The 25,370-nt window shown below is 53.2% G+C and overlaps 2 protein-coding genes across 15 annotated transcripts in view; one reads left to right on the forward strand and one right to left on the reverse strand.

Annotated features, from left to right (window-relative positions):
* DTNBP1 (dystrobrevin binding protein 1) overlaps window positions 1-11,313 on the forward strand; it is a 293,153-nt gene extending 281,840 nt beyond the window's left edge. For 2 of the 4 annotated variants that reach the window (XM_060402979.1, XM_060402981.1), the window contains 3 exons: window positions 3,661-3,816; window positions 9,630-9,773; window positions 10,933-11,313. In XM_060402979.1, coding sequence (XP_060258962.1) covers window positions 3,661-3,816; window positions 9,630-9,773; window positions 10,933-11,150 — 518 coding nt within the window. In that variant the 3' untranslated portion in view covers window positions 11,151-11,313. 4 annotated transcript variants of the gene reach the window in all.
* A 427-nt stretch (window positions 11,314-11,740) lies between these two features.
* JARID2 (jumonji and AT-rich interaction domain containing 2) overlaps window positions 11,741-25,370 on the reverse strand; it is a 230,643-nt gene continuing 217,013 nt past the window's right edge. For all 11 annotated transcript variants that reach the window (XM_042236974.2, XM_027959027.3, XM_060403774.1 and 8 more), the window contains 9 exons: window positions 23,569-23,687; window positions 23,400-23,470; window positions 22,706-22,820; window positions 20,630-20,735; window positions 19,705-19,887; window positions 19,181-19,311; window positions 18,714-18,897; window positions 16,411-16,518; window positions 11,741-13,681 (listed from right to left, as the gene is read on the reverse strand). In XM_042236974.2, the coding sequence (XP_042092908.1) occupies window positions 13,529-13,681; window positions 16,411-16,518; window positions 18,714-18,897; window positions 19,181-19,311; window positions 19,705-19,887; window positions 20,630-20,735; window positions 22,706-22,820; window positions 23,400-23,470; window positions 23,569-23,687 (1,170 nt within the window). In that variant the 3' untranslated portion in view covers window positions 11,741-13,528. The remainder of the gene's footprint in view (window positions 13,682-16,410; window positions 16,519-18,713; window positions 18,898-19,180; window positions 19,312-19,704; window positions 19,888-20,629; window positions 20,736-22,705; window positions 22,821-23,399; window positions 23,471-23,568; window positions 23,688-25,370) is intronic.

Consider the following 25,370-nt stretch of genomic DNA (forward strand, 5'->3'; position numbering starts at 1 on the left):
TCTGATCTGCATTGCTCATTGTAGTTTTGATTTGCGTTGCTCTAATAATGAGCGATGTTGAACATCTTTTTTATGTGCCTCTTGGCCATCTATAGGTCTTCTTTGGAGAAATGGCTATTCAGGTCTTCTGCTCATTTTTTCATTGGGCTGTTAGTTTGATATTGAGCTGTATGAACTGTTTGTATATTTTGAGAATTAATCTCTTGTGAGTTGCTTCCAGGGGTTAAAACTGCACTTCTAATGCAGGGGCACTGGTTTGATCTCTGGTAGGGGAAATAAGATCCTGAACGCCTGCTGTGCAATGCAATGGGAAAAAAAAGGATTTTTATTCTTAGTCTTAATTATTTATATTGAATGAAAAATGTTCTCAATCTTAAAAATAAGTAGCGATTGCCAGAATTTTCCATAACTCATATTAAATTTTATCATTTTCTCTTTTAACATTTCTGTATTAAAGAGACTCTCCCTTGTACCAGAGAGGTTTGTCCTGGTTTTCCTTGTATCATCCATTTCCTTCTTCCCAGCAGCCCTGGGCTTTTTCAGTCATTAACACCTCACTGTCTTTTATTACTTATCAGCTCTGTTAAATGGACTTAGTCGTGGAATAAGTTGAAATTGTTCCTGAAATGAACCTGATGGATTTTTTATATTTGATATATTTTGTGCTACCCTTCCCTGGTGGCTCAGAGGTTAAAGCATCTGCCTGCAATGCGGGTTCGATCCCTGGGTTGGGAAGATCCCCTGGAGAAGGAAATGGCAACCCACTCCAATATTCTTGCCTGGAGAATCCCATGGACGGAGGAGCTTGGTGGGCTCCAGTCCATAGGGTCGCAAATAGTCGGACACGACTGAGCGACTTCACTTTCACTTTATGCCCCATTGAAACGTATAATTGAGAATTGATTATATCTTTGCTGGTAATGGAATTTTTTTTCTTGTTTTGAGAAATTATCCATTTGAAATTGATAGTGGAGGCTAGAATGGAAGTTGCAGTCAGATAAAGCTTGAGCAATGACCTGGAGGTGAAATCAAAGGAGACCCGGGCCTGGGCTGATAATGGAATTAAACGATTACGCCTGACTCCTGGTAGAAAAACGGCAGCATCTTTTAATGTTTGGGGTTTTTTGTTTTTTTTTTTTTCCTTTTTAATCTTTAGGCTAGTTGTTGAAGTTCTTTAAATCTTTGTCAAGTTTTCCCGAGTATAATAAATGACATCTTAGATGTGAACAAGCGGTCATTTTTCCTTGTAGAAAATGTTCTATAATTTATGTCTTCCAATAGTCATTCTCCCAAATTCAGGTGATATTAAACCTCCAGATTTGAAATACTCCCTGGTGTTCTTCCATCATTTCTCCACTCCCAAATGCAGTTGTTTTTTGGCAAAAGCTGAGCTGATACTTCCAGAACAGCACAGCACAGCAGAGCACGTCTGCTCAGGCACCTGGCTGGGGGCGAGTCCTTGGCCGCTTAGCAGGACGGTCATCTGTAGCGTCTGCTGTGCGCTTTCGTCGTGACTGTCCTGAGTGCAGAGCTGGTGTGAATGTACTTAGTTCTCAGTGAATCCGGCTTAGAATTCAGCAAAGTGGGAAATGACAGAGGGAGCAAATAACTAGGAACATGTCTTAAAACTTAAAACAGTGGTTATTTTAAGTCATTTTAAGTTTGCTAATCCAACCATCCCCTACCTTTTGTGAGGGCTGGAACGTGATTAGATTTCATTCCAACATAGAAGACTTACGATAAAAACTACAGGACTTATCATTCAGAAACACGAGAAAATTGGACTTTTGAGGCAGAAGTCTTGAGAAGAAAGTTTTCAAGTTACGTAATTATACATCTATAGAAAATCTCAAGATAAAAAAGATACTCTTTAATGAAAACCCCTTTGATGATTTCTGCATTGATCTTTGTTTCTGAGCTGCCTGTTTTGGAAATTTTTTTTAAGAGTTATTGAACTTCGTTTGAAGTGTTTGAAGCATACTTAATCTATTCGAGGGTTGACTTATTCTAATGCACTTGGCAGTCTTCAAGCATTTGAGCAGATAGGGTGATGGCTGAAGTGAAATAAATGAAAAGACATCCTCTTGAATTCCCTTTTCCCTCTTACAAGTACACTCTCAATTCCTTGCACATTTAATTAAGGGCACTGATAGGTGACTTGTTCTGAACAGTCTGCACGGGGCTGAGAGAGCTGGGGTGACTCCATGAGTATGGGATGCCGTACTCATCCAGGTTCTGGTAATATTTCCTATCATGTCCTTTTCCTAATAGTAATGCTGGTCATAACATTAGCTGTCAGCTCTTGGTCAATACTGTGTGCCTGGTGGTTCTCATGTTACCTCCTATTTAATCCTGCCAACACCTGTATGAAATAAGTTTCTCTCTCCCTGAGGCCCAGCAAGGCCCAGTTAGTTGTAGCTGGTACTAGACATCCTTGCTTGGGTTTCTTGGGAAGCAGAGCCTGAGACGAGGATTTTGCTACAAGTGGTTTGGGAGGTGATCCAGGGATGTAGGGGTGAGAGGGCCAGGAGGAAATGTTGACAGAGGGATGCATTGCTGGCCACCACTGCAGCCCCACCAAGATCCCGGAGACATGTTCAGAATGCCTCCAGAGTTGCCCACCCAGCGGCTGGGAGGCAGGACGCGCATGCCTTGACTGCTGCCTCCGTTCCCAGAAACTCCTGTGCTAGGCCAGCTTATAGGCCCCCTGAGCTTGAGAACTTGAAACATGTGAGATGAACCTTGAGTGAAGATCTCATGGGTGTACGGATGAGCTCACAGAGAAACCAGAGGTGGGCTAAAGCGGGGTGGTGTGGTGTGCAGAAGCATCTGCTAAAAGGGGAAGGGCCCGAGCCAGCCCCATGCTCTTTCCAGACCATCTCCCTGTGGGGAGAGAGGTTTGGGGGGAGGAGGCGCACGTCAAGGTGACAGGTAAATTCCGGGAGTGTGCAGTGACTGTCAGTGAGGGACTGCACATCGTCGCCTTTCCCTGTGAGTACAGTCGGGAAGATTTACCTTCCTGTTAGTACTGGTTCGCATTCATTGCATATATGATCAGGATACAAGAATATCCAGAGTATTCTAAATGTTGACGACTGATTAGGGGGTAAAAATATGCAGCATTACCAAGTTTCCACAGTCTCTGCATAGAGGATCATGTTGTACCTGGGGGCTATGGCACACAGTGCTGAGTATTTATGGAGGGGATGATTAAGGTCCATCCTGTGGGGCCTCAGAGACCACTGTTCACTGCAAATTCTGGTCTTGCTTTTTGGTTAAAATCACTTGGTAACACCATGTACTTTCTTGAAGAGTTTTTTTTAATATAACTGACATATAACATTGTAGGAGTTGAACCCACATCATGCTGATTTGACACACTGTGTTGCACCATGAGGACCAGTGTGGAGTCCGCTCACACCTCCATCCTGCTCAGACAAGTTAGCACAAGGCTCTGCAAGCTTAGCCCCCTCAGCCAAGTGGCTGGTTCACGGCCACGTGCTTGCTGTGACCCGTGCTTGCTGGGCATCTCCTGTGTGCCGGGCCAAGCCGGGTGAGGTCAAGGCAGATGCATAGGTGGCCTCATCAACGAGATTGACCCTCCAAGTGGGTATTTACATCCGTTCCTGAACCCTGACCCCGATCTCTCTGCATCCTCAGCTGAACTCGATGCAGAGCACTCCCAGAAGGTCCTGGAGATGGAGCAGACCCAGCAGCTGAAGCTGAAGGAGCGGCAGAAGTTTTTCGAGGAAGCCTTCCAGCAGGACATGGAGCAGTACCTCTCCACGGGCTACCTGCAGGTCGCGGAGAGGCGAGGCAAGTCGGGGAGCCCCTAGAGGGGTGCAGGTGGGGTGCTGCCCCCGGAGTGGGGCTGGGCTGAGGCCACAGGGGCTTTTGTTACTACACCAGAACCTAAACTGGATGCGACCTGCCACTCTTGTCTTGCTGTTGTTTTTGCCTCCCCAGGTAGTTCTAGGCTTTCACTGAAGGTAAAATCTGGGATACTTTTTTTTTTTTTTTTTAAAGCAAAAAGAGACAAATAGTAGCCATAAATCTGTAGCACAGACTAATCCCTATTACCATGTGAAAGTGAAGTCGCTCAGTCGTGTCTTTGCGACCCCATGGACTGTAGCCTATCAGGCGCCTCCATCCATGGGATTTTCCAGGCAAGAGTGCTGGAGTGGTTGCCATTTCCCTCTCCAGGGGATCCTCCTGACCCAGGGGTTGAACCCGGGTCTCCTGCATCGCAGGCAGACGCTTTACCGTCTGAGCCACCAGAGAAGCCCTTTGAGGGTGGTGTTTTTGTGTGTATCTAATCTTCCTTCATGCTGCATGGGGATCCTTCCCCAACATTATCAAAAAGCCTTTGCAAGGGTTTAAGAGTGGCATCTGCACGGTCGGGACGCAGCCTAGCAGTTTCCTAATTGGACATTTAAGATCCCTGGCCTCTGTAAGGGGCTTCTCCAGTGGCTCAGCTGGTACAGAATCCACCTGCCATGCAGGAGACCCTGGTTCAGTCCCTGGGTTGAGAAGATCCGCTGGAGACGAGATGGGCTACCCACTCCAGTATTCTTGAGCTTCCTGGTGGCTCAGCTGGTAAAGAATCTGCTTGCAATGCAGGAGACTTGGGTTCAATCCCTGGGTTAGGAAGATCCCCTGGAGAAGAGAACGGCTAAAAAAAAAAAAATCGGGGTTGTGCTATACATCTAGATGTGCGAATGCTCATGTCCGTGGAGGGGCCGGCTCCGGAGCAGCGGGCAGTGTGGATAAGTGTCCTGGGCTTCCTGGCCTTCCAACCCCCTGTGCACTAAGTTACTTCACTCGTGTCCACTCTCTGTGACCCCGTGGACTGTAGCCCGCCAGGCTCCTCTAGGTCCATGGAACTCTCCAGGTAAGAATACTGGAGGGTTGCCATGTCCTCTTCTAGGGGATCTTCCCCACCCAGGGATCAAACCCATGTCTCTTGTCTCCTGCGATTCTTTGCCACTGGCGCCACCTGGGAAGCCCCTCGGAAAGCCCTGCTCCCTCCCAGATGCGTCTGCACGCAGCCTTCCTCTTCTTGCCTGGCCCTGTTCTCCATACCCTGCCCCCTCATTGAAGCCCCCAATTAATGTTACCCTCACTGCAGCCCCTGTCATTCAACTCTGTGCCCCTGCAGGAGAGGTTAAGAATGAGGAAGGAAAAGCATGTAGAGAAGACACTCACGTCATGAATGTGTCAGAGGCACTGGAGGTGGTGTGGACATAGTGCTTTTTAAATTGAGGGGAGCAGTGCCGTTTGGGTGCTGATGGGTTAATTGAGCTGTGCCAGGTCTTGGTCGCAGCATGTGGGATCTAGTTCCTTGACCAGGGATCAAACCCAGGCCCCCTGCACTGGGAACGTGGTCTTCAGCCACTGTATCACCAGGGAAGCCCAACAGTGCAGATAAAGCGTGGTCCGCCTGCCCCGAGTCCCGCCGTCATCTTCATCTGTTCCCTGTGGCGTGTCCTCAGGATCAGGCACGGGTGAGGGACGCCAGCCTGGGCTCCCGGGGTGCTGTGCCTCCACCTCAGACTGGTACCTTATGCACAACAGGCTCTCGCGCCGTTCTGGAGCTTATTTGGTTCCGGTGAGGGCTCTGGGGTCTCTTCTCAGGAGGGCAGTGATTCCCATCCCGAGGGCCCCACCCTCAGCACCTCATCTCAAATAATCACCTCCCTGCAAGGTGTGTGTGGCAAAGTCACTCAGTCGTGTCCAAATCTTTGTGACCCCCATGGACTGCGGCCCACCAGGCTCCTCTGTCCATGGAATTCTGCAGGCCAGAGTACTGGAATGGGTAGCCATTCCCTTCTCCAGGGGATCTTCCCACCCAGGGATCAAACCCAGGTCTCCTGCATTGCAGGCAGGTGCTTTACCAGCTGAGCCACCTCCCAAAGGGGTTAGGGCTTCAAGGTATGAATCTGGGAGGGAGGGCACACACTCAGTCCATAAGGGACAAACACCACAGATCTGAGCATAATGAGACAGCAGGCCGCAAGGGGAGGGGAGCTATGAGCAGCTGCATGCCGCCACTTCGCTGAGCTCAGCACTTTCAGGGGACCTGCAGCAGAGGCAGAGACCTTGAAAGTTCTGTCAGGAGCTCGCGGCTCGGGTCCACAGCTTGAGACCCGCTTCTTTAGGGTATGTCGCTAGGCAAGTGATTACCTGGCCATATGGCGAGCGTCTATCCAGCCGTAATAGGTGCTCCCCAGGATACCCACGTGTTTATGCTTGCCCGCTCCACAGCTGTCAACACTTAGTTGTGTCAGATACTTAAACTTTTGCCACTCTATTTTGGTTTTAATTTGCATTTCCTTGACTGTCCATCTTTCTACTGGTTGTCTCCCTAGAGAGCCTTACCAGACTTTTCTGATTATATCTGTGGGTATTCTAATATGGCCTTTGCAAAATGCGTTTATTCTTAATGTGACCAGCTGAGCCCACTTTTTGTTTAGGAAGCCCTTCCCTCCATGTTATAAGAACATTATGCTGTTTTATTCCAGAAGTTCAACTGTTTTCCATTTGGCGCCTCAAGCCACTGCCAGCTGGTCCGTGTCCATCGAGAAGGCTGGCTCACTGCAGTTCTTCACAGCAGTGACTGTCTCCGCACCATTCTCTCCTCCACTCACTGTGTTTCTGAGGCCTCAGTACATTCCTGTTTCTGAGGCCCTTTTCTGTCCCACTCTTCCACTTATCTGGCCTGTGTTGGGTGTAATTTACTTCTGACACTGTCAGGGACCCATGCTTTCCTGGGGGAAGAGCTCAACTATTTTTCTCCTATGGTTCTAGAGGTTTGCCTTGCTTCTGTGAATTTCCGACGGACTTGTTTAGATTCTGATCTTCAGATCCACATACCTTACAGTCTCTGCAGTCCTTGGGGTCAGGTTTGTATATTGCATCCCTCGGGTTGTTAGCTTGTGCCTTTAATCTTTCTTCTCGGTATATTCTCCAAGCTTTGGTCAGTAATAGTTCCTGGGTTTTTAAAATTTTTTTCCATCAAGATTTATTTGACTTGTGAAGTTGTTTAGAAGTGTTTTTTAAATACTGAATCTTATCGTGGCTAGAAAAGGAGGTTTCTTCTTTGATTCGACTGACACTATGGCCTTTTAGAGCATTCTCTTACATGTTGTGTGTGTAGTTAAGAACAAGATTCTAGGTGACGGGCATGAGGATCTGTAGGTGTATGTTTCAGGCGACTTGTAAATTGGCCTGTTCAGATGTTTCCTATTAATATCTTTTGGATTACTTAATTATCAGAGGTACATTAAACCTTCCTTTCCCCCTCAATTACAGACTCCTTACATTTTCCTTGTCATGCTTCCATATTTTACTTTAAAAGTCACAAAATATATAGTCACACAAATTTTGAATTACCTTCCTGGTGAATTGAATTAAAAAAAATTATTAAATGCTATGCTTTACCCCAATATTGCTTTTCTTTCCCCTTCAAATCTATTTTGTTTGATAGTAATACAGCCATATCAGCTTTCTCCTTTAATTATTTGCTTGCTGACTTCCTATTTTTCCTTACATTTTAAATGTTTCTAATATTTTAAGAATGTCTCCTATAAACAGAATGTAACTAGACCTTTACCACCAGTGAAACATTTTCCATCTTCAGGAAACTAGAAAGCACCTAATGAGATGGTGATGAAGTGGCCACAGCAAATGGTAAAGGAACCAGGTTTGCCACAGAACAGATTATCAAATTGGCTTCGTTACTACCTTTTCTGGTGCTTTCTACTCTCCTGAAAATGTTTCCTATGCTTTTCAGTCCAGTGTTGTTTTTCCTCCCCTTTGTAAGAGGACAGCCAGAGAAAGAAAAAAACTGCTTTCAAAACTGAAGAAAAAAAGCCCAGAGCCACCAAGGCCTCCCCAGCCCCAGAGAAGACCTGGGTGCCCCTTCTCCTTCCAGCAGTGCCCCCACCTTCTCCAGGAGGCAGCCCCAAGGGGAGCAGGCTCGCCTGCCAGGCCAGCCTTGCAGGAGCCCTTGGATGGCACCGCCCGGTGTGCCTGTGACTTCTGGCAGCCAAGGGTGGTGCGGATGGCAGGTGCCACCCACTCTGCCACCTTGGGTGGCCGTCTCCGCTGTCCCAGGGGTCACCCCCACCCCCACCCTTTTACCTGTGCCAGCAGGGCACTGCGGGCCCAGAGACGGGTAGATTCCTACCTTCCCACAGGACAGAGCTCTCACCTCGTGCCCCGTCGCACCGGCATCATCCGGTCCTGGCTGGAGTAAATGCCCAGTTAGGCGTTTCCTATTCAGAGCTTTATGTTTACTCACACTGAAGATGCTGTCTCCACTGAACATCCCTCCCTCCTGGGCCCCGCCACTTCTGGAGAGCAGGCTCAGGGGGCATTTCACACATCTCCTAATTTAAGAGATGGTCTTTAGTCTGCCTCCTGCTGCTGAGAAGCCGCCAGCATTTCCTCCTCTTTCCTGATCTGCCTTTTCTCTCTGATGTCCATCATCTCACTGCAGCTCAGGTGGCGGTTTATCTGCCTTGCTCGGAACGTATTTTGTTCCTTAGTCTGGAATGTCAGACCTTGCAGCAAGTCTAGATCAGCCGCTTAGAACACTGCTCATCCCGTCTCCACTCGCATTTTGAACTGGGAAACTTCTGTACTTTTTCGTACTTCCACTTGTTTATTTCTTTGCTATGTAGTGGAGAACTTATCCAGTCTTCTAGTTTACTAGCAAAACTTTTAACTTTGCCACAGTTTTAAATTTCAGTGATTTTTCCTGTTTGGAAGTTATCTGGCTCTTTTCAAACGCCTGTCATGATTTCTGACAGTGTTCCTTATCTGATTCTAATCTTTAAGCTGTTTACAGCCACTTAGATTCTTGGGGAAAGATGATAATAATCTTTGTTTCTGCTGACCCTCACTCAGGGATGTGTGTGCTGTTAGTTCTGGACTGGACTGGCTTTTGAGTGGAGATTTATATTCCTGATGAGACCCAGGTTAAAGATGGGTCCACATCCAGAAATTTGTCTGCTTGTGACAGGCACCATCTACTTAAGCTACCTGGCTTGTAGTTTTCTGGATCGCAGAACTCCAGACCCTGGACACACCCCTCACCAGGCTCAGACTCCTTGCCCTGTGGCGTCTTTATGCTGGTGGGCTGAGTTGTTTTCTTAGTTTGTGCTTTCACCGCAGGAAGCTCTTAGTTCCAACTTGCCGGCTTGCAGCAGACCCTACCTTGCTCTGTTAAGATGGAAGACCTGAGAAATGTCCTAAGGGCAGGGAAGATGCCCACTGGAACTGTAATGAAGTTAGAGGCGACCACCGTCAGGTGTCTGGCAGGAATGTCAGCCTCTTTTGAGTTGCAGCTGTTTAATGCAGAAAGGGTGGCCTTCAGCACATGCAGGCACATGGCTGGGCATGAAAAGAGGACCTGCTGTGCAAGGTCTAAGAGGTAACAGTAACCATGGTTAAGCTAGGATGGATTTAAAGAACACCAAACTGGGACATGTCAATAATACATTACTCCAGACTCAATTTTGAGGGTAGAAGGTATTTTACACCCAGGAAACACAATGTGCTAATACCTAATGCAGTGGAAGCTCACCCAGGGCAAACCTAACCTCCTCTCGTGGCGGTCTCCGCAGAGCCCATGGGAAGCATGTCGTCCATGGAGGTGAACGTGGACATGCTGGAGCAGATGGATCTGATGGATATCTCTGACCAGGAGGCCCTGGACGTCTTCCTGAATTCTGGTGGCGAGGAGAACACCCTGCTGTCCCCTATCTCAGGTAGGGGTGAAAAGCCTGCACAGACATCATAATCACTCTAAGCACCGTGATTTCCCTCTGGCTCGGTGAGATACCATGTGCTAAGCTGTTCCACTCTCCCCCCGAGTCTGGCGTCACAGACGTGGACGCAGGACACACTGGCAGTCGCAGCCATCAATTTCTCAAAGGTTCTCAGTGCTTTTCCCAGATACCTTCAGCAAACAGGGCATTTTTCTTAAAATTGCATTTTTATTTTCTCCTCTGTCTGCAAAGTCTGACTTGGGTTTCTGTGGTTAAGCACTAGATTTTGGGGAGGTGGAGGTCTGTGTGGCTCCCCACCCTCCCTATTCAGTAGATGGTATTTGATGCTGGGGGCAAGGCCAAGGCGTGTGTTCAGCTGTCAGCTTACGTTTTAAAAACTAGTGGCGATCCTGGGGGCATATTCTCTCCATTTAATAACTTACCATGATCTCACGTTCATTTAGATCTTTACTGGTGCTCTGGCACTATACCTGGCCTCTCGGTAAATTTCAGACCATTCCTCCTGGGTGGGTGGGCTTTGAGGCTGTCGCCATGGAGAACGTGTTTCTTCCATGCTCCGAAAGATGGGAAGGCCAGCCCCTCACAGCACCTGCCCCCTACCTGGTGGTCCCACACCACCAGCTCCATGTCCTCAGTCAGGCCTGGGGGCTTCCCCTTGACCTGTGTTTCCAACAGAGCAGCTCCTTCCTCCCCTCCCCAGTGGCAGGAAAAGACTCCTATCACCCGTGTGAGGTTTTGGTTCCTGTAAGAGGCTCCACAAGTGTTTTTCTTGTTAAGGTCCATTTCCTTGAAATTAGTTCAGAGGCTATAAAGAGGTAAACCTGGCTTGTCAAGGTCATGAGCAACGCAAGTCACACCTGCAGAACTTGCCATTGGGTCTTGAGCGTGGTGTCACCGGAGGCTGTGGGAAGGGTTCGGGATCTTTCCACCTGTCACAGGTGGCAAGAAGGGTCAGCTGGAGCCCCAGGTGGCCTCGGGGAGCCACCGCGCTCAGCACCTTCTACAAGAGCTTCCTGCACGTTGCAGGAACAGAGAACTTCCGCCCCCTGAATTTGCTGCAAGTTCAAACGCTCGTCGTGGCCAGCAACGCTGAGATGCAGGACTTCCATGATGGGCTCTCCTCTGCTCTCTCCCCCAGGGCCTGAGGCAAGCCCCGGTCAGGATGCAGTCCCTCTCCAGGTGCCCAGTCCCTCCCAGTCCCCAGCCACACCACCTTCCTCATCCTCACCTGGTACCGACCCGGCCTCCCACGACTCCAGCGAAGGTGGGGAGTCGCCTGTGGTCCAGTCTGATGAGGAGGGCGTGGAGGTGGACACCGCCCTTGCCACCTTACACACCGATGACAGCGACTCCTAAGGCTGGGCGCCTGGGCGCCGACCACCTTGAAGGACGATGCAGCGTGCACAGAGACCCGTGGTGAAGGTGGGTGGCCTGGGGGGGCTCTTGGTTTTTACACAATTGACAATAACGTGAGGCAAGTGACTGCAACAGCTAATAAAGTCTGAGAACTTTAAACGTAGCCAGTTTGTACAGAAAGGCTGCTAAATACACACGCCCTGCAGGTGGGGCCAGGGAGCTTGGCATCCACAGCAGCTCGGCGCTGGCGAGCTAAGCCCCTTGCAGGTAGGAAATCGGGCCTCCTCTCAGCTCTAACAGAGTTCGGGCAGAATGGTCAAGTCCAACAACAGTCCCTAGTTTATTTAATAGCACAGCACACCTGGCACGGAGGGAGAAAGGAAACATGGGCCCAGTCCCCACGCCGTTTCACTCCTCACCAGACCCCGGTCACAGAGCAGTGCGTTTCCCCCACCACCACTCACCACTGTCAGAAAATGAGATTAAAACTCTGTGTTCACACCACTCCCTGGCCAAGGGGATGGACCCTTAGCCCTTTGATCAGAAAAGAGCTGATTTCATTCACTCATCTTCCACAAGACAAACAGGTGTCCAAAAAACTTTGTTTTATTATTAAACCTTGTAGTACAAACCTGAAAAGTAAACAAAAAACTGGCAATAAACAACATGAAAAGTCTCCCTCCCAAGGGAGGGTGCAGAGCAGCGCTAATAAATTAAAACGTCAGACCGCAAGCCGTAGGCGGAAGTTCACTGTCCAAAAGAGGGCCAGCACACAGCAAGGCCATGGAACAGACAAGCACACTGGGAACCACGACTCTGCTCATGTCACTGTTAAACACGCCAACACAGTTCAGTCTTCGGCAACGACAACCGACAGAGAGTACCACAGGACGCTGCTGACGGCCCCGCCGGCCAGCTCAGTGCAACACGGCAGCTGCGGGATCGCTGAGTCCAATCATGAAACAAAGAACAGCTTGTGAAAACAGTTTCCCTTTTTTATTCCACACATACTGTACACACAACCGGAGAAGGGCAACAGCTACTCCATTATTATTTTTGTTGTTGTTGTTCAGTGATGTAAGCAGCACTTATAAATGTTACAAGAAAAACCCTGTAAGCATCCAGTCCACCCGATGAAGAAACGGAAGTGTAAGGCTTTTCTTCATCTGTCCTCGCGCCCTCCCCTCCCCCACCCAGAAAAAGGCTCAAGTATTTGAAACAATTTACAGGCGTATGTACAAAAGGGACGGGTTTTTTTTTTTTTTCCTTTTTTTCTTTCTTTTTGTTACAACATGAAGAGAAAAAATAGACCAGATGAGCGCAGATGCATTTTCACATTCAAAAAGAACCGCAGACCTCCGAGTGGCTCTAGATGTGATCACCAACGAAACAAGTTTAAAAAGAAAAATTAATGCTGACCTGTGAAGGTGTAAAACAAACAGGTGAGATGAAGATGGAATGTCAGAAAGATTGCACATCCATGACAAAGAAGCACTTCCGGCTTCAATCACGTTTTTTTTTCCTTTTTTTTTTTTTCTTAAGGATGCTATTGAAGGGTTTTTTGATAAAGTAGCCAACAGCACCAAAAAAGAACAGAATGGATTTCCTAATGAAATCAGGCACAGGTTTCCCTCACGTGACCCCTCCAAGGCAGGCAGTCTTTTTCTTCTCTTCCCCCTTCTCCTTAAACAGATGCATAGTGAAGTGCTGGTAAAAGAGAGCCCAGTGGCTCCGACCTCCTCATTTTGCCTATGGTTAGGAAACAACGTCCGCCTTCAGCTGCCATAACCGCCCAAAGAAACAAAATGGGGATTCTCCGGTTTTACACTTACAAACTCATCCTGCACGTGACAGAAGAAAAGACAGCCAAGTAAAGCCATTTCTTTCAAGTTTTGTGTGTGTGTGTGTGTATGTGTCTATCCCTTTTCCTCTCTAGAAAAAAATCTGCTCACATGACTGATGGTTTTAAAATTTGTTCTCCAAACTTCACCCTCTTCAAAAATGGGTTAAAAAGCCTTTTTTCCCCCAACAATTACAAAAGAAAAAACAAACAAACAAAAAAACAAACACAAACAAAAAAATCAAACAGAAAGGCTTTTGTCAGCCACAAGGGGCGACACAAATTAATACAGCCCCTCGAGGGTTTTAAAACAGTGAGTATACGGCAGTTTCAAAAATCTGACTGCAGTATCTAGGTATTCTAAGTACAAAAAAAAGTTCAACAGTTTAATGCTAAAACAAAATTAGTTCTCTAAAACCAGAAGAAAATCTTCTTTAGAGCTAGTGCAAAGACAGCTTGTATCCTACAGCAAGTACTCCAAACTAGAATATAATAATTACAAAATAACGTCTATCCCTCGCCCACGGCGCTGGCGTCTTCAGGAGGATGCGAGCCTGGAGGGCGGCACGTCCACCGTGGCTCTCTTGCGGGGCCCTCTTTTTGGTGTGGGTTTACTGAGACAGTTCTCAATGCTGCCGTTTTTACCAGATACCTTGCCACAGATCTGATTGACCAGGCTGATAATCTGTTCCTGTTTTGGGTTGAAAAGGGAGACACAGAATTAGCAGGTGGAAGAGCGCCATCCCCAGGCCATCAGCTTTATCAAGCAGCGGCGGCGGCGGCGCCCAGCGGTGGCGAGGGCCAGGGTGGCCTGTGGTTGGGACAACACTTCCTGAGACGGAAGCCCCTAACCAGGCACCTAAATTAAACTTTCCTTCTCTGGGGGATACCTGCCTTTTCTCATGTGGAATCCAGAGAGGCGCACAGAGCCTCCCACCCCTCCCCGCCTCGTTCAGGGAGCCCAGGAGCACCGCCCCTGCCATGGTGGTCAAGTGGGAACAGTTTCTGCAGTCCCATAACCAACACACCCTGGGACAGGTTGCTGAAGGCTGTGTTCCTATCGAGGTCCCTCACCCCCTAAACAACATAGCAGAGCGCTTCCTGCAGCCACCCCTGTGCACCTCCTGGGGCCTAGAGGCCTCCGGGACTATCAGGGACACAGGGTGGGGGGCAGCTGGGAAGTGAGGAAAGACTCGCACACCCTGGATGGGGATGGGTCTGGGCTGCTTGTTTCTCTGGCTACACTGAAACCTATTTGACCTACTCATGCACATAAACACAAACACTTGTCCACAAACGCTTGTTATTCCCTCCGCAACAAAGGGAAGAAAGAGTGAACAGGACAGGAGAACCAGCTATCTGTTGGGCATCAAAAACCCATGTGTAACTGTTACACAACTCAACTTACAGCCATCCAGGTTTACAAGGAACCACAGGGAAGACTATCCAAATGGCTATGTCCTGACATACATTCCAGAGCACTTGTTTGAGCCAAGGATGGATGGACAGAACAGCCACGGGGACAGGAGGCCACTCCATCATTCAAGCTTGAGGGTCAGCCTAGTCCTGGCTCAGGCTGGGCGCTGCACACCACTTAAATCACTTACAATACACACGCAAACCAAGAATGAGCAGACGAGCTTTCAAGACCAGCTACCTTGGCTAAAGCCACCTTGGCAGCAAGGCTGTGTAGCCAGAGGTCATACCTTTGCCAGTGTGACCAGAAGGCTGGGCAGCAGGGACCTGAGTGCTGGGTGCCAGGGCTCAGAACAAGGGCTCTGGTCTCATGAGCCATTTCTGGAATCCAACCCAGAGCTAGAAATTCCCCAATTAAAATATTAATAATATAGTTCAGCTCAATAGGGAACTGATTTGTGATTTTCACTTACTAAAATAAATTTAGGCCACTGGCAAAGTGGGAGGCTTATAAAAACCCTTCTCTTCCCTACTCATGAGAACCAATGATTAAGCTTCAGACCGACAGACCCTACAGATGTGATTCTTTTCCAGGATTCTGGTCACATCAAAACACCAAGCTCCAAAATGGGCCGGAGGTGGAAACTAACCCACGTCTTGTCGAGCTTCAGAATCATCTAAGCAGCCCCAGCGCCGCCGGCTGCACCCTGCGCGCTGCCAGAGATGCTCTGACTCAGACATGAGGGTTTATTTTTAACCGTGTTCTGACATTTGCTGTTCAAGTGAAGAAGCAGGGAGGGCAAAGTGGTTACTGCCTTTGCTGAGCATGCTCTTTAAAGACAAAGAAGATACAGAGAGATCTATTTCCAGCTTTCTAATCTTATAATTTAGCCAAAGGCTTCTTATCAAATCTGACCACAGCCTGAGCCCCTGAGGGCGCCCCCAGAACCTCCTGAATCAGGCCTGGCTGGGCATCTGGCCTGGCTCACCTAGGGCTCTGACGTGTTCTATGGGATGCGCCTCCCTGGGGCAGGGGGTAGCTAGCAGGTTCCGCGCTGAAGGCGGGGCTCACAGCTGGACAGGAGGGTGGGCCAGCAGCGGCAATGGGGGTCCCGGCAGCAGTCTCCCAAGGTGACCCCCAAGAAGGGCTCTGGGTCAGTGCAGAGTAAATACTGCCGGGCCGTGTGCCCGGAGCTACACGTGTGTACATCAACCGATACCACAATCACAGGGCAGCCTGGAAGCACGTGGACAGCCGACGGGGGCCACGCGCCAGCCGCTCTGGGGGCAGAGATCCGGGTGCTCCTCGCAGCTGAAGGCAGCACCCGGCCCTTACCCACTGGAGGGTAGAAACCAGCCACACACACGGCACGTTGTACCTGCCTCTGGGGACGACGGGTTTTTAGAAAGGGTGCAACTGGGACTTACTCAGAAGGTGAAAGCTTTAGGAGCAGAAAGACTCTGGCTCTACCAAGGCCCCCAGGTGATGACAAGGGCCCGGGCGCTCCAGGACCACCCCCTCGGGCTTAGCCTGCAGCTCAGTGGGTGGCCGCGGGCCCCATGGTTCACCATACCCCAAACCACAGCAGCACCCCAGCCACTGCAGGGAGGGACCCCGATGTGGGCAGAAGCACACAGACATCCTCACGGCGTGTCCCAGACACTCCTGGAGCCCCAGCAGGAAGGCGACTCGGGCCAAGTCCTGCGCTCTTCCCCTGGATCTGCCCCGGCCAGAGGGGATGGCACAGCCCCCAGCAGACAGTGGGGTGTCCACGTGTCACCGCACACTGCTTGTGAACGGCCGGCTGGGGTGCTGCGGGTGGGTGTGCCGAGACGTGAGGGGCATGGACGAGGATGCCAGTCCCCCAGCCCCAGCTGACCCCGCTCACCCTGTCTCGGCCCACCGAGCCGCTTCCCACCACACCAAGCCCCATCGGGCCAGAGGTGCCTGGAAGCAGGCTGGATGCGGGGCCACGAGGGCGGGCGCCCTGCGGAGGCACTGACCTCGTCGTAGCGGTACATGAGCTTCAGGCCGCGGCAGGACTTCTGCTTCTCCACGTGGCGCAGCGCGCACTCGAGGCAGAAGACCACGTTCTCGTTCTCCTGCACGACCTGTGTGGGGCGAGAGGCAGTGCGGCTGAGGCATGCGAGGCAGGCAAGGGCGCCCCAAAGGAGGGTGGCAGGCTCTCAAGAGCAGAGCAGGGGAGCCCACCGCCTGGGCTGGAGGCATCTGTGGCCCAGAAACACAGGATGCTGCTGCGAAAGCAACTGAACGTCACGGCATCACGAGCTGGAGCGGCGACCTGGCAGCCTCAGGGCCCTCTGGCTTCTCCGCGCTTTCCTGGCCCGAGTCGGAGCGTGGCGGCTGGGGCTGCGGGGTTTGAGGGCTCCTGAGACTATTGGTTCAAAACCTCCCGCAGGATATAAGATGCCAGGAGGGTCACCCTGGACATTTGTGACAGTGTCTCCTGCTCCTGAGCGGCTCGGGCAGCCCAGCCAGTCGTGCCTCCCGAGGAGCCGGCCTCTGTCCACGCTCCAGCCTGCACGGCTCCTGATCCCAGGGACCCGGCTGCACCTGGCCTGAGCTGCTCTGCGTGCCGCCCCCACCCTGACCTGGCCTGGTCTCCCTCTGTGTGAACAACGGGGAGACACTACCTTAACACGCCAGAGACAAGAGCATCACAGGCTCTTTCAGAAGGACTCTGGGAAAGACCTGTTTCCTGTCTTTGAGGTTTCTAAGCAGAGACAAGAAACCAAGCTGCAGGTGTAAGGAAACGATGCTTATTGGCAGAAACACATGACTCAAAACTGAGGATGGAACCACACAAAAACACAAAACAGTGAACAGAAATGCACAAATCCCTTAGTAAATAACCTAAGTAATGAAAAGCACGTACAAATAAAACCTGAACGTTAACCCGTGAATTCAGGGTATGTGCTTTCTAAATAACAGGCTAAGAAATACTGGTGACCACTCTGAAAGTCAGCTTTCTGAGGGACAATGCCATCCTCGGAACCCACGGGAAGGGACAAGGGCCACACAAGGTCATAGTAGTCACCCAGGCTCATGGGAAACCTACAATGATGGTTTCCCACGAGTATAACCCCATTCCAATGCAAGACGAACAAACCCAGAACTATGCAGCTTTCGTGAGTGATATCCACAAAACATTTCTAAAATCTGGTGAAACTCTTATGACTTGTTTTAAAGACAGCGTGGTTCTAATTTGTATTTTTTAAAAAGCCTCTGGGAAAACAAAACTAATAGAAGAAATACATAAAATGGGACCCGTGGTTGTCATGGACTGAATTATTATCCCCTCCCCAAATGCAGATGTCCTAACCCTCAGTAACTCAGGAGGTCCTGAGCAGGAGCGTCGGAGACAGAAGCAGGGAAAATGAGGCTGTAGGGTGGATTCTGGTCCCGTATGACTTACATCCTTTCAAAGACAAGAAGCGATTAAGACAGAAGCACTCACAGGAAAGGCCCCGTGAGCACCAAGGGGAAGTGGATGTCTACATGCCAAGGAGACGCCTCAGGGAGAACCAACCTGCTGACACCTTGACCCGGGACTCCCAGCCTCTACAACTATGAGAGAGACGTTTCTGCTGTTCACGGCAGCAGTCAGTAGTGCAGTACAGCAGCCCTGGCTAACTACAACAGCTACAGAGACCTGTGCGGGGAGCCACTGCCTGAAGGAGGCGGGAGGGGGCTGGGCTGGGTGTAGGAGCGTGAGGCGTGTAACTCAGCCCCCGGCTGGGTCAGACAAGCCCATCGTGGAGGCTGCGGGACAGCCGAGAGAGAAGGCAGAAGGGCTGGACTGCGCTGGTTTCCAGCCACGACCAGGGACGGAAAGCTGGGAATGGGAAGTGCTGCTTTACCAGACAGACTTCAGAGTCCTTGGGGCAACCAGAGCAACCGCGCAGCTGAACAGAAGCTTCAAGAGGCCAGGAAAGCTAAGGAGAGGCCAGGAAAGCCAGGGAGCCGCGTCCCCACAGTCAGCCCGCGGGGAGGCCAGGAAAGTGACTGGGGCAGCCGCATCCCCGCAGTCAGCCCGCGGGGAGGCCGGGCGGGGCACGCGCGTCCCGCAGTCAGCCCGCGGGGAGGCCGGGCGGGGCACGCGTGTCCCGCAGTCAGCCCGCGGGGAGGCCGGGCGGGGGCAGCCACGTCCCCGCAGTCAGCCCGCGGGGAGGCCGGGCGGGGGCAGCCGCATCCCCACAGTCAGCCAGCGGGGAGGCTGGGCGGGGCAGCCGCATCCCCACAGTCAGCCTGCGGGGAGGCCGGGCGGGGCACGCGCGGGGCTCACCATGGACAGATAGCACAGGTGCTGGCACACCTGGCATCGCCTCTCCGAGGTCTCCAGCTGCAGCCACTTCCGAGGCTTCTTCTTGCCGTCGGGCGCTGCGCTGCTGCCGTCGTGGCTGCCGTAGCGGGCGGAGGAGTGGAGGCCAGCCTCGAAGAGCTGCCGCCGCTGCCGCAGCTCCGTATCCCTGCCAGGACACCGGGGGTCAGCTGGCCCACAGGGGCTGGGGTCCTCAGTTGGGCACCCAAGTCAAAAGGCCAGACCTGCCCCAAGGCCTCTTGGACGGCCACACTCTGCCTGCTGTGACCACGGGGCACACGGCCAAGCGCCGAAGAGCCACCACCTGCAGCCTTCAGCCTCCGGCCGAGCCCCAGGAAGAGGAGGCCAGCGCTTCCCCACAAAGGACGGACCGCACCCTCACCATGCCTGGCTGAGCCTAGATGGGCCGGCCTAGAACTGTCTCGTGTTACCTGAGCTCGTCCAGAAGGGCTGAGATGGTACTGAGAGTGGAACCGTTTTCCTTTTTTGCTTCCGCTTGTGCGATCTGGTAGAGTAACTTCTCCATCGAGAATGGCTTAGCTATATGGCGACGCTTCATCTCCTGAAAGAGGCAGTCACATCCCTTCAGGGCAGGTTTTCATTTCTAGGCAGCTATCAAGGGTTTCCTTTATTGGGGAGGCGGTGCTATCTGAATTTTCAAATTCTGAATTCCATTTGGATGAAAAGCAACGCAAAAACCACACGATGATCTTGTCTCCCCCGAGGAAGACCGCAGACCCCAGGTCCTCCGCCAGCCAAAGGCAGGGTTCGCCTTTCACACCTCTGCAGCGACGGCCCAGGGCTGAGCTAGAGAACTCAGCAACTTACAGGAGGCTAGCCAGCCTGGAGCCACTCTCCCTCCCCAGACGAGCTTCTCAGCCGCCTTAGGCTGTATCTACAAACAAGACCCCCACTGGGGGACGCCGGGCCGCGTGCGGAGTGGCCACCTGCCTACCTTGGCCGTCTCGAAGCCCATGCTCGTCCACTGGGTGGTGGCGAAGTGCACGGTCTCGGAGACGCTGTAGCCACAGCAGACTTTGGACACGAAGGATCCCGGGAAGCAGACGACGAACTGGCCACTCTGCTGCACCGTCCTGTGCACCTTGATCCCCTCCCTGCACAGCACCTCCGGGGAGATCTGCGGAGACGTGGCGCTGAGCCACCCGCCTCCTGCCCCGCTTTCCGTGAGGACCGCCTGCGGCAGCGGCCCAGCACACCGGCCCTCCGGACGGGCGTCGGGGCTGAAGCCTGCTCCCCACCCGGAGTATGTCCTGTATTACAGATTCTCTGTTTCTCTTTTAGAAAATAAAAGAGACGTGACCCCTAAGTGAAGGAAGAGGAAGTTCTAAACTGATACAGGCCCAGGGGCAACGCCTGAGACAAGGGCACGGCAGCGGTGATCAGGGACCCTCACAAGCAGAGCCCTGGATCCCTGCCGCACGGCGGCTATGGGCTTGGGAGAGAAGACCCCGACAAGGGCCGCAGAGGCCAGAGAAGACCTGAGATCAGGCTGTCAGAACACAACAGGACTCAACAGGCTCTGAGAACTGGTCCAGCTGCCTCTGCTCTCAGCCCTCAGTGATCCTGCCCAGCGTGCAGGTGCCTGGCCCGACCCCAGTCGCCATTTACAAACCCACCAGGCCCGAAACGGAGTCAAAGGGCCCCACATCCTGGGCAATGAGAGGAGCATGCTTTAGTTGTGTTTCCATAAAAGAGTTTTTTTTTTTTTACGATGGCTCCCTGGATTGGTTGTTCACGGTCCTCTAGTTCTGCAGGGCAGGTCAGCCGAGGGGTGAGTAAATGAAACCGCCTCGCGGCCCCCACCCACGGCCCCCGCCGCCCTAGCCTGTGGCCCCGCCACCCCAGCCCGCGGCCCCTACCATGACGTTGCTCTCGAGCATCTGCAGGCCAGGGGTGCCGTTGGCTTGCAGCAGAGTGTGCACCACGTCCTCCAGCTTGTGTTCCTCCTCAGCAGGAATGCAATACCTGGGCGGTTTGGAATCAGGGCGGAGGCTGCTGACAAGGCCCCTCCCCAGGGAGCCCGCCCTCCGTACTCCCCCAGAAAGAGGGGCCCACAGCTGCCTGGAGACCGGCCTCAGCTGCAGGAAGGGAGGTGGGCATGTGCCCAGTGGCCCTGGGTCTCTCTGGGCAGCTCTGCCGCTTATGCCCCGTGACGAGCATGCCCACCTGCATGCGGGTCCAACCTATGCCCAAGCCATGCAGCCTTCAGACCAAAACCAGACATTTAAAGCCCCTATAAATCAGATCCAGACATGTCCGCAGCTTCAACAGCCTCTTGTGAGCCTCCAGAGCGGGCACTTATTGCTGGGCTGGCACCTGACCCTTCTCTCCAGCAGATGGAGGACAGGGCGGGACCAGGGCTCAGCGTGGAACCCACCCACACCAAGGGCCTCTACAAGGTGGAGGGAGCAGCCCCGCAGGGTGGGGCTCAGACAACACAGCCCCCGCTGACTGGGGCCAGAGCCCAGCGGGGCCGGTGGGAGAGGACGCGGCCTCAGCTCAGCTCGAAGAACCAGGACCCTCAGTGCAGGCCGGGGAGCAGGAGGGAGGCAGTGACCACTCGGGTCCCAGGAGGACCCCGGGGGACACACCTGTCGCCTACAGCGCTCGAGACGCTGGTGGCAGTGGTCTGCACAGAGGCAGGCTCCTCCTGGTCTCTTGCTCTGGGACTCCCAGCCCTGCCGTCCACGGGCTAGAGGGGACAGCTGACCACCCCCTGCCCTCCCCACAGCTACGTGCGGGGCTTCAGGCTGCCTGTCCCCACCTCCCCTAGGCTGGGCGGGGAGGGCACCCGTGATGAGCGGTCTACCGGGCGGGGGTCCTCACTACTACTAACCTAGTCAAGGTTCTTCGAGAGGCTTGTTGTCTCAACACCAACATATTCTATTGCTGATCTGACTTAAGTCCAGAGTTTCTAACCTCACTCACACGTTTTAAGAAAAACCACACCGTGAAGTCCTCTGATCCTTTCTGGCAACCTGTCCCTGCAGCACAGAGGTTCCAGAGCCTTACGTCCCCTGCCTCTCACTCAGCAGTCACTCAGCACGCAGGCCGCAGCCTCTCACCCTGTCTCCCTGCAGGGCCGAGGCCACGTGGCCCCACTTTCTGATGAAGGACCAGGGGCACAGGGCAGGGGGCTCACACCCCCTGAGTCTATGCAGCTCTTCGACCCTCCACGCTGCCTGAGACCCTGGCCCCACCACAGGAAACCCAGCAGAGGGCCTGCCTGCTCCGACACCGACGGCCCGTTGCCCCGAGGCAGCCCAAACGCAGGAGGAGCCGTGATGAGACTGTTGCCGACACCAGCTCCTTGGAGTAAGAACATCGGCTCTAGGACTTTAACAAAGGAGCTAATCACCCCACTAGGACAATAAACTGAGTAAGTGTGGGATGGATGCGATGCCGGTAGCCCATCAGACAACAAGACATCTGATCATTTGCAGTGATTTCCCATCTGCCGCCATCAACAAAGGCGCTGAAGAGCCAGCTCGGAGCGGGGCTGAAGAGCCTGACAGTGAAGGATCACGCTGGGGAACCAGACCAATTCCTAATCCCCAACGGCAGAGCTCCACCTCCGGGAGACCACTCGCTGTGCAGAGGGTGGGCCGGGAGGCGCTGAGGATGCCTGCTCACGTGAGCCCATGCAGCCGCCACGCCTGGCCCGCTTCCTGCTCTATCGCTCGTTTCTGACGCCAGTAGGACATGAACTCCTGGCCGTCAACAACCCCGAGGGGGACACTTCAGAGAGGGACAGCCCCGTGTGAGCCCGCAACTGCAACGGACAATGGCCAGGAAGAGATTCGCAGCCGTGCTCATCACCGGAGCAAACTACGATGTTCTCCACCAGCTCGACTCCCAAGCGCGCTCCTCAGACTCTGACAGGGAGCACAGGACGCGCCCCGGCGAGTGAGAGGGGGGCGGGCCGGCACACTCACCAAATGCAGTCAGCACCCGTGTGTAAGTAGTCGATGTAGGGGAGGTGGTTTTGGTCTCGAGACCAGCATGAGGTAGAAAAGACCATGCCGATATTCAGCCAGGGAATTGTCACTCCTGGAACAAAGGGGACAGGAAGGCACGGAGAGCCGTGAGTCAGGGCGACAGCGACAGACATCGAATCGCCTCCCCAGCCAGAAAAAGGAGGAAATGGGATCAGAACCAGGAGAACTCAATGAGAAGGCGCGTGCTCCTTCCTGCTTCTGATATAGGAACCAAGATCCCAGACACAGTTACAAAGCAATAGTGAGGAAACACCCTGACTAGTGACTGAGGCAGGAGGGACACGCCTACCATGGTGGCCCATGGGGCCTCAAGGCCAGGGGCCCAGGAAGAGGACCGTGTCTGGACCAGCCCCTCCGCCAGGGGATGGCCCTCAGTGCGCCAACAGGACGCCTGGTTTCGCTCCTACCGGGTGAGGCAGGAGCCCCAGAGGGTCAGAGGTCAGCTCTGAAAGCTCCCAGGTGGAAAGCGGAGGTGTCTCCCCAGCTTCCAGATCGGCATTTGGTTTACCTTTCCACGTTTTTATCGACTCCAACTACACCCCTGACTCCTTTCCCTTCTCAAACAATCCCCGAGGTCTCTGCACACCCTGCACACCGTGGTCCCCAGCCCTCCAACCTGCAGCCAGCTTACCAGGCACAGCACCGAGGTGACGCAGGATGGAGCCTGTGTTATTGGGGAGGACGGTGAGGTTCCATCCGTGTCTGCAGGGGAAAGCACAGGGGCGTCACGAACCGGCACGAACCAGTGCGGACAGACGCCGTCCGGCCCACAGGACCCGGGCAGGAGCGTCCAGCGTTACCTTGAGAACGGTTCCGACTTCCCCACCGGGAAGCCGCTGCCGTGGGTGTTGGTGTCCACCTTGCCGCAGTGCACGGCCACGTGGCAGTCCTTCTCCTCCACGAGCCGCCAGTACTCTTGCTGCGGGGAGAGGGGGCCGTCAGCACCGAGCTGCCCGGGGCTGCAGAGCCCCGCCGCCACCTGCGACCTAGGGGCCGGCGCCTCCCAGGCGGCCGGGGCTGCAGGCAGTAACCGCACGCCCAGGGTCACAGGGTCAGGTCCATGACCGACAGATGGATCAACACGAGGTACAGTGTCGGCCGAACATAACTCGGCCTCAGAGAGGGAAATGCTGACACTCGACAACACGTGAATCCTAAGGACATGATGCTAAGTGGAGAAGCCAGTCTCAGAAGGACAAGCACTGATTCCGTTCCCGTGAGGCACTCGGGACAAAGTCAGACAGAAAAAGAGAACGGAGGGGCTGGCGTGGACTCGGTGATTCACAGGAGCTGACTTCCAGTCTGGGAGGATGGACAATCTGCAAACGGGTGGTGGAGTGGGTCATACGATGACATTCAAAGGATTTTGGTGCCACTGAACTGCACCTAAAAACGGCTTGAGTGGTACATGTCACGCGTACGGCACCGCAATCAAGGATCACTTCCGTGAAAGGGAGGGAGAAAGTGACTCAGGAAGGAAGGGGAGACGCCCCCCCCCCCCACCGCAGGTGTGGTCACAGTGCCCCCAGACAGGCGTCTGGGCAGACACGCCACTCAGCCCCAAACAGGGAAGTGACCCCCTTGCCCCCGAGGCTGTGACCCAAGCTGATCAAACAGACGGGGGAAGGGTGGGCACGACCTGAAAAACTGCAGGGCAAACGCCAGGTCGGGATGGGCTTTGCTAACAGGTGAGAAGGTTCCGTCTTCAACCATCAGTGCAGAAGCTCAGCAACGCCCTCCCCGCCTCAGCCAACCCCGCTTCCTGGAGCCTCTGCAGGGAGCACCCAGGGTCAGCCCCCACCACGCTGCGTGTGCGGCTGCTACAGCGAGGGGCCAGGCTGGGGGCAGCCAGAGGCCCCACCTCAAGGACAAACTGGACCATTAAACGCTCCGGGTCCTGAAGGGCCAGAGACAGTCCAGGCCAGTCAGGTCGGCCGCCTGCCGGGATTCACAGCAACGTGCGCTGAGCAAAGAAAGACAGTGGGGGCGGAAGGATCGTGCAACACAAGGGGGGCCCTTCTGCTGGGGAGCACCGGCCAAGCAGAGGCTCCAGCCCCTTCGTAGGATCCAGAAGCCCCTTCCCCTGGTGAGCACCGGCCAAGCAGAGGCTCCAGCCCCTTCGTAGGATCCAGAAGTTAGCCAGACAGATTAAAGGTTCCAATTTTAGCAAATCTTCCTTTTGTGCTTAAATATTATACAACTATTAACATTAAAGCAAAATCAAGACACTCAGGGAGGAAGGTCCAAGAGGGAGGGGACACACGTGTACCTATGGCGATTCATGCTGATGCACGGCAGAAGGCAACGCAACGCTGTAAAGCGAGCATCCGCCAATTAAAAAACAAAACCACCCAGGACCCTCAGAATTAACTTCCCAGCAGGAGACGACAGGCAGTAACAATCTTCCACCTTCGGGGACTCCGACAAGGACCTATGTTGTAAAGCAAAGGCCTCTTTCTCTAGCTCAGACGACCACCCACCCCCAGGAGTCATGCTCCTCTCCTCTGGCACTTCTCCCGAAACCAGCGCGAACCAGCGAAAGCCACAGTGATGAGCACACGCGAACTGGGTCAGAACCCGCCGGCGCTGTGGGGACGGGACG

The sequence above is a fragment of the Ovis aries genome, chromosome 20 (genome assembly GCF_016772045.2).
Source record: "Ovis aries strain OAR_USU_Benz2616 breed Rambouillet chromosome 20, ARS-UI_Ramb_v3.0, whole genome shotgun sequence".
NCBI classification, from domain to species: Eukaryota; Metazoa; Chordata; class Mammalia; order Artiodactyla; family Bovidae; genus Ovis; species Ovis aries.